We start from the raw sequence: 8,275 nt of genomic DNA on the forward strand, positions 1-8,275 counted from the left end.
CGGAAAAAAATACTAAGTGTGGGTGGGGGGGAATGAAATAATTGGTCCCTGCGTTTCTGAAACTTTAAAACTTAGTCCCTCCGCGTTTTTTTTTTATTTTTCGAATGAAATTTTTCTCATCGTTTTATTTGGTGACTGATGTCTATAATAACAATGGAAATCGGTTTTCTCACAAACTGATGTTAATATGTTTTTTAACATCAGGTGCAATCCTGACTGATTTAATAGTGGCGATGTCTAATGACATTATTCTAGTAGTGTTACCTTAAAACTTGAGGTATCACCTCTTGGAAGCTTGCTTAAGACTATATATTAATTTCTTGAGTTTGCAAACCTTGCTTTCATCTTCTGCAAAACCATCTGGTTGCAACATATAAATTTCTTCATGCAAATCTCAATTCAAAAATGCAATCTTGACATCCATCTTATACAACTCAAGATCAAAGTGTGCTGCTAGAGCCATGACAACTCTAAATGCATCTTTGGTTGAGACTGGAGAGAAAGTCTCATTATAATCAATTCCTTCCTTTTGATTGTAGCCCGTAGCCACCAACTTGGCTTTGTATCTCTCTACCTTTCCAACTACATTCCTTTTTGTCTTAAACACCCATTTACATCCTATAGGCTTAGCATTGCATGGTTTGTCAACCAAAGTCCACACACCATTTTGTGCCATGATGTGAAGCTCATCCTCCATTGCCAACTATTTACAGATTAATTTCATAGCTTCTGCAACTGATATGGGATCATCTTCATCTCCTAGGTTAGTTTCTTCAATAGTCAAGTATAGCTTGTAATCATCTGATATGGCACATCTTCTGGTTCTTGTAGATTTTCTCAAGGCTACAGGTTGAGACACTTCTACATTTGGTGCTGCATTTATCTCATCTTGTTGATCAACTTGCTGCACTTGCACTTCATCATTTATACTTTGTTCATTTTGAGCAACTGCGGCTACATCAGCATTCTCAATATCATTCTACACTATATCTTTAACTTGGTGTGCCGCAATATCAGATTCTTGATTTTTAGGAATAAGATTTAAAAGTACTTTAATTTCTGGAAACTGAATTGTTGTTGCAGTCCTGGTTTAGGATTGATAAGGCACTGCAATCTTGGTACACAAACCATTCTTCAAAGGTTTTGTTGTTGTTCTGCATTGCTACCATTTCTTTTTCTACATCTTTTCTTGCATTGTTGTCAAATACTTCATCATAAAATGTGGCTCTGTGTGACTCCACAATCCTTGTGCTTCTGTTCGGGCAATAAAATTTAAAGCCTTTTGATTTTTCACAATAGCTAATGAAATAACCACTTACATATTGAGAATCAAGCTTTCCATCTGCCACATTATGAACTCTCACTTCTGCGTTATAGCCCTACACAGAAAATGGTTTAAACTAGGCTTGTAACCACACCACAATTCAAAAGGAGTTTTTAGTACAACCTTGCTTGGAGTTCTATTACAAATATAATTTGCTGTTTTCAAAGCTTCTCCCCACAGAAATTTTGGTAATGCAGAACGCACAATCATGCTTCTCACCACATTGATCAAGGTTCTATTCCTCCTTTTTGATACTCCATTCTATTGTGGGTTATATGGAGTAGTGTATTGAGCCACTATAACACATTCTTGCAAGTACAATGCAAAAGGACCCTCGTGTTGTCCTTGTTCTATATACCTACCAAAGTATTCACCTCCCCTATCTGATATGATACACTTAATTGATTTTCCAGTTTGTTTTTCAATCTTAGCTTTATAGATTTTGAAAAATTCTAAAGCCTGTGACTTTTCTAAAATCAAATAAATGTAACAATACATTGAAAAATCATCAATGAAAGTGATGAAATAGCTATTTCCACAGATTCTACTTACCGGAAAAGGACCACAAATATCTATGTGAACTAAATGAAGCATTTGTTCACTTCTTTTTGAACCTGTTTTCCTAGCATTTGTCATCTTGCCTTTCCAGCAATCAACACAAGTTTCAAAATCTGTAAAGTCTAAGGTAGGTAAAATTCCTTGTTTCACAAGTTCTTGCAATCTTTGTTTTGAAATGTGCCCAAGTCCTTTGTGCCACAGAAAAGATGAAGCATCAGAAAACTTTCTTTTTGAACTTGATTTGCTTAAAAGAAAAATGTTCTTGCTGCTGTCATCAGTTTCAGTCAAAACATTTTCACAATTTTCACACTAGTAACCATTTACAAGATTTACATCACAAAAACACTTAGAATCATAATTGAAATTCATTACTTTATTATTACTTGAGAAACTGAAACCATTGTCTGCTACAAATTGTGAACCAGAGATTAAATTCCTACTGATACTAGGAATACATTACACATTCTTTAAAACTAATACATAGTTATTCCTAAACTTGAGCTTGACAATTCCTACAGCCTTCACAACCACTCTTTGGCCACTTCCAGTACACACCCTTGTCTCATTCCTTCTTGGGATTGAAATCTTTGACAATCCCTGTAATGAATTGACAATATGAATAGGGGAACCAGTGTCAAACCACCAAGAGTTGTCACAAACAAAAGCTTTTTGATTCAAAGTTGAAAATAGATTTTGACAGAACACTACCTTTCTTTTTCAGCCAAGCTTTGAAATCTTCACAATCTTTCTTAAAGTGACCAGGTTTCTTGCAAAAGAAACACTTAATGCCACCTACAGATTTATTTTTCATTTTATCAGGATCAGATTTCACAATGGATTTAGAGGTGCTTACAGTGGTACCAGATTTCTTGTTTTTGCCATAATTCTTCTTGTACTTGATTTTGGACATCAGATTCACTGCCATATCTTCTCCTTCTTGCTTCTGCATTTCATCTTTAACTTCTACACACAGTGAAATCAACTCATTGATGCTCTATTTTTCCTTCTGAGTCTTGTACAGAGACTTGAGTTGGGAATACTCATTAGTAGTGAATCTAAAAGCATATACACAAGGAATGAATCATCAATTGCCATATTCAATGCTCTGAGTCTTACAGCTATGTCTGAACCTCTCATTATGTACTCTCTAACACTAGTCTTCCCATTGTACTTCATTTTTGCAAGAGACCTCACAAGGTTTTGTACTTCAGCTTTGTCAGAAATTTTAAGTTTCTCTGCAATAGAATTGAAAAATTCTTTTGTCAGTTCTGAGTCAGGTATACTACCCTTCACATTCTCATGCATGCTTTTCTTGATCACGATCAATGCCATCTTGTTACGCTTGTAACATTTGTCATATTTCTTCCTTGCATCTTTGCTAGAATTCTCAGTTAATGATGCCAGTGGATCTTCCTTCAAAACATGGTCATAATCCAATGTTCCTAGATTCAGTTCAATGTCTCCTTTCCATTTCTTAAAATTTGAGCCATTCAAAAGCTCAATTTGATTGATACTCATTACAAAGTGCATAGCGGAATGTGAAATGATCAAACAGATTAATCTAGTGCTGCTTAATACCAGAATAAACTGAATGTCCCATGAACTTGAATGTAATGTACATATACAGCAATATGAACTCATCAATTTCAAGACACTGACAACCTTTATGGTGTACACATCTCTATTGATATATAAATGTCCATTTACTTGATACATATACCATTTTTAATAACCAAATGTTTGAAACTGCTATTTCTTTGGAAATGAACAACAAGTTTATTTTAAGTTTCTTAAATCGATTTGTTATCTTCAGTGATAAAATATCAGCATCTCTTATCTTATTTACATGAAGCCATTTTGACAGCATACATGAATATAAGATATATGTAGGTCTAATGCAAATAATCTCTTCTAGTTTATATTATGGCCACTTTGACAGCACACAATATATTTGACATTATACCAATAACTATATCAACATGCTCATGTGTCAATTTCAATTTAAAGATTTGATCACAGATGAATAGTTATATATTATATTTATTTGATATTCATGTGAATTTGTTGTTATATGCAGATACCAAGATATCACAGATCTAAATAATTTAGTCATGAACACATAAATTCAAAACATGTCATAATGAGGATCAAAATTATTAATTTCCCAGAATACATACTTTCAATGCAGTTAATCCATTTAACATGCTAATGATCTATATATGCTCTGATACCAATTGTAAGAACCAAAATAAATATTGAATCACAAGCAGAAGATATGAACCTGTACTAGATCAAAACATGTATATGAATTACTGCATAATTAATAGAATGCATATCTTAGCTTGGGATTGTAAACACTATATCAATCCTGAACCTGCAGAATATATGAACACAAGAACATGAATACAAAACTTACTTGATGCACTTCCATTGTCCATGTTAGCCTTCTCCTGATTTCATCCTTATGGTCTCTTAGTATATGGGACTAAAACAAGAACCACACGTGCATCAGAAGGGACTAATCTGACATATCTATGGCAATCTTGCAAATCAGTTTCATCCATAAAGAAACTAGCTGCAGCCTTTTCTAACTGCTCATCAACTGCATTTCTATTTGAATTCAAATTGCATATAAGCTTATCCATAATTAAATTAATTGACAGCTTATACACTTATATATTAAACTCAGATCAAATTCCACATTCATATAAATATATGTATGCATATTTGCATATCAGTATACAAACTAAAGCAATATTGTCCAGTTCTATAAGCTATACTATTAGCTTACAGTAATGTCCTTTTTTGTTCTATGCTATACTTAAATTCTTTTTAAATTGAAAAGGAAGGCAATAAAAAGAATTAGTTTTTATTAGAAAAATTATATTTTTATATTCTAAATTTGCATGAGTCGAACTTTAACAAGTTTGAGTCACTCATAAAATGAGCTTGACGAGCCAAACATATCATATTTCAAGCTCGAGGCTCATTTTCTTATCGGGCTTAATATTAAACTCAAATTCGGTTCATTTATCATACAAACACGAGCTGAATTGAGGTTACGTACCCAAGTGATGAGATGAGGGGTGATGAGGAATTGAGTTATAATTAAGTTTGGTCATATTGTTTATATAACAAGTTGATCATAGACGATTTTGGCAACCTCGTTCTGTAATTATTATTTTATGAATTCTTAAAGTTAAAGCCAATTAATGTTGGATTATAAATAGCAATTAGTGGATATAGAAAGTAAGAAAAGTATATATTCACTCGTATTATTTGGACAGAAAGCAGATGTAATTGATGCTTAGATCTCCTTTAATGATCCGCAGACCCCCATCCTTTTTTATCACATATAAGTTAACCTCACGTCCAGTGATAAATTGTTGGACAGGAATTATTATCATTCGAATCAATAGATAAGCATTCGATCTTGTCAAAAAAAAAAAAAAAAAACCTCTAAATATCTGCAATATTTATCAATGTTTTTTTTTTGAAAGGAAGTAACTTATATTTAGATCGACCAAGTTTATCCAGGTAGTCGATTTATCAGTTACCACCTTTTCCCTTCCTACTACCTTATAGAAGTCATTATCAAAAACTTTTGAATTGGTAATACCATATTATGCATGATGATTCAGGATGCATGATACGTCCCAATTATTACTTGATAGGTTGGGAAGGAACGCAAACTTTATTAAACAACAAGAGGAACCTTCTTTCAAAAATATTATGCAATTAAAGTTGCATTTCTTAATCATTATTGATATATATACACTTCATTTCTTCGATAAGACTGAAGTTACAGCAAGCAGAACTCGATCATCATCATCATACATTTCATTTCTTCGATAACACTGAAGTTACACATCTTGTAACAGTTCCAAAGCACGTACACATCGAAAATACCCAAGGGCCAAGAAAATACCCAAAGTTACATATCTTACTGGCTAGTCCTACAGTCCACTGGATCCAATCAACTTGGTTAACCCAAAGGTTATAGCCATAGCCATCCACCCTCCAACCAAAACCCTAATGGTTGATCTCAGAACTGGTGCCTTCCCCAAAGCTGCTCCCAACCAACCAAACACCATCAAAGCCAATGTCACCGCAGCCGCCACAGCTCCTAACCTCGCCCCATACTCCCTTATGAACGAGGCTGCTAGCAGTGGTACCATTGCTCCCACTGAAAACGCAAGAGCCGATGCAGCTGCTGCTTGTAACGGGTTTGGCAAGTTCTCCTTCTCTTCTCCCTCCTCGTCTCCTACCACGTGTACCACCGGGCTGTTTTGCTTGTTGTTTTTGTTGTCTCTCTTCATTTGGGCCACCTCTATGTCCAACTGGGAGTAAACAGAGACAAACTCTCCGATAGCCATGCTGCAGGCACCGGCTACTAGTCCGGCGAACCCGGTTAGTATCATGGCTTTAATGTCCTGCTTAACAGCACCAACACCCATCATCAACGACGCGGTGGAGATCAGGCCATCATTGGCTCCCAGGACGGCGGCGCGGAGCCACTGGGAGCGTTTGGAGTAGTCGAAGTCGTCGTTGTCCTTGGAAGTATTGAGGTCTTGGGTGGGTTGGTGCTCGAGGTCGAGGTTGTTCATGGTTGGGTTAGGGTACTTGGCCCCATTTACGGATGCTTGGCTATTTGGCGCCATGGAAAATTAATATGAAAAGCAAATGAGGAAGAAGCTGGCTAGGGATTTGTTGAGGAAGAACAAGAAGAGATAGTTGGAGAAGTGTGGAGGACACACGCCCTGAAGGAGGCTATTTATGGAGGAAGATGTTCAATTATGGAGGTAGTGGTGGGGTACGTACAGCCATTAATTTTTACGGGGAACAATAGCTTTAGAAAGAAAATAATTCGAAAACAGAGATGGGATATGTCTGTACGTAGAACCGTTGCTGTGATGTATACGAGTGATCCACTAGAAAACATACTCAAAGTTTCGATGATGCAGATCCTAACAAGATGCTGACCACCCTGGAAATAAATGCATTGAGCAAGGCAAAGGAGATAAGTACGAACCAGAAAAAATTAGCTGTAACATCCAGTTTGGGAAGATGAAATCGATTCAGAGTTTTCTGATCTAAGCTGTTTCAACTGTGTAAAAAGTAAGAACAAAAGCAGAAAAGAAAAATGATGGGACATACTATACAAAGTGAGCAAAGAGAACCTTCAACTTTTATCTTGTTCAAAGTTATCATGCTTTTTTTAAGCCAGTTATACCGGACACCCTAAATCAATGAGCGAAGCGTGATCGGTACGTATGAAACAAGACAAACGTTCCTCTTTGAAATCGTTTCGAATTAAAACGGAAGCAATAATTATTATTCAAGGGTGGTCATGTTTTTGTCATCTGAGATAAGAGGGTACGTGGTGTTAAAGATTTGTAACTTGTGAGGAGTTGTGTGCAAATAGACAGAGAATATATTACATTGCGATATCAGATCGAACTTGCTTTGACATAGCAGGAAGAATCAAAGTAGTTGATAATGGTCGTCTTTTCGCATAAATAAAAGTACTTTGATCGTTTCTTAAGCATGTTATTAAGGACATGAATGGTTTCCCTAATGTTTTCTACCTTTTGCTTTACTAAATTATACAGTTTCTTAGGACTTCAAAAAACAAACCAGATACCTTAACGAATCAGGTACCATTTGCCCCGGTTAGTAATCCATCTCAAACAATATTTACAATATATATTACACACACCAGAGGAACATAATTGTAATCAGAAACATTCATCTTTTGATAATTATGTCTTCAAAAGTTACATTAAAAAGAAAAGCAAAAACAATAAAAAGATTTCGCAAAGATGATCTTTGAAGAACACCTAAAAGATCGACGATTTCAGTTCATTTTTAAATTGGTTCACGAGGAAGATTACTACTCTTTTGCTCATTTTGTGGTTAACCATATTATGTTACGTATAATATATATTATTCATATTGTTTGGTAAAATCTCATTATGCTTTACATTTGGCAAAAAAAAAAAAATTAGAGAGAGTTCGAACGTACATATTAAACTAGTTTGAACCTAACTGTTTCGATAAGTTAAAAAAAATGGGTAAAGTTATGGTATGTTAACATTTCTCATACATCAACTATTTTTACCACTTTAAGAACTCGTGTTACCACTTTAAGGACTAATATTACTATTTTGAGAACTCATACGGTAAACAAAGAAAATTTACCACTTTAAGGACTTATGTTACTACTTTGAGGACTAATATTACGATTTTGAGGACTCATTTTACCACTTTTAAGGCAATTGTATGCATGTCATACGTTAACACATTATAGAATTTTCCAAAATAAAGAGAATTTTAACGTTGTTCATAAAAGACTGGATAGTTTTTTAATTTATTTGATTTTATAATATAATA

The 8,275-nt window shown here is 34.8% G+C and overlaps 1 protein-coding gene across 1 annotated transcript; it reads right to left on the minus strand.

The window, feature by feature from the left end:
- Positions 1 to 5,684: 5,684 nt before the first annotated feature.
- LOC112173405 (vacuolar iron transporter homolog 2) lies at positions 5,685 to 6,641 on the minus strand. Its single transcript, XM_024311019.2, has one exon. The coding sequence runs from the start codon at positions 6,541 to 6,543 to the stop codon at positions 5,839 to 5,841; it is 705 nt and encodes a 234-aa protein (XP_024166787.1). The 5' UTR covers positions 6,544 to 6,641; the 3' UTR covers positions 5,685 to 5,838.
- Between the last annotated feature and the right edge of the window lie 1,634 nt (positions 6,642 to 8,275).

The sequence above is a fragment of the Rosa chinensis genome, chromosome 6, assembly GCF_002994745.2.
Source record: "Rosa chinensis cultivar Old Blush chromosome 6, RchiOBHm-V2, whole genome shotgun sequence".
Lineage (NCBI taxonomy): Eukaryota > Viridiplantae > Streptophyta > Magnoliopsida > Rosales > Rosaceae > Rosa > Rosa chinensis.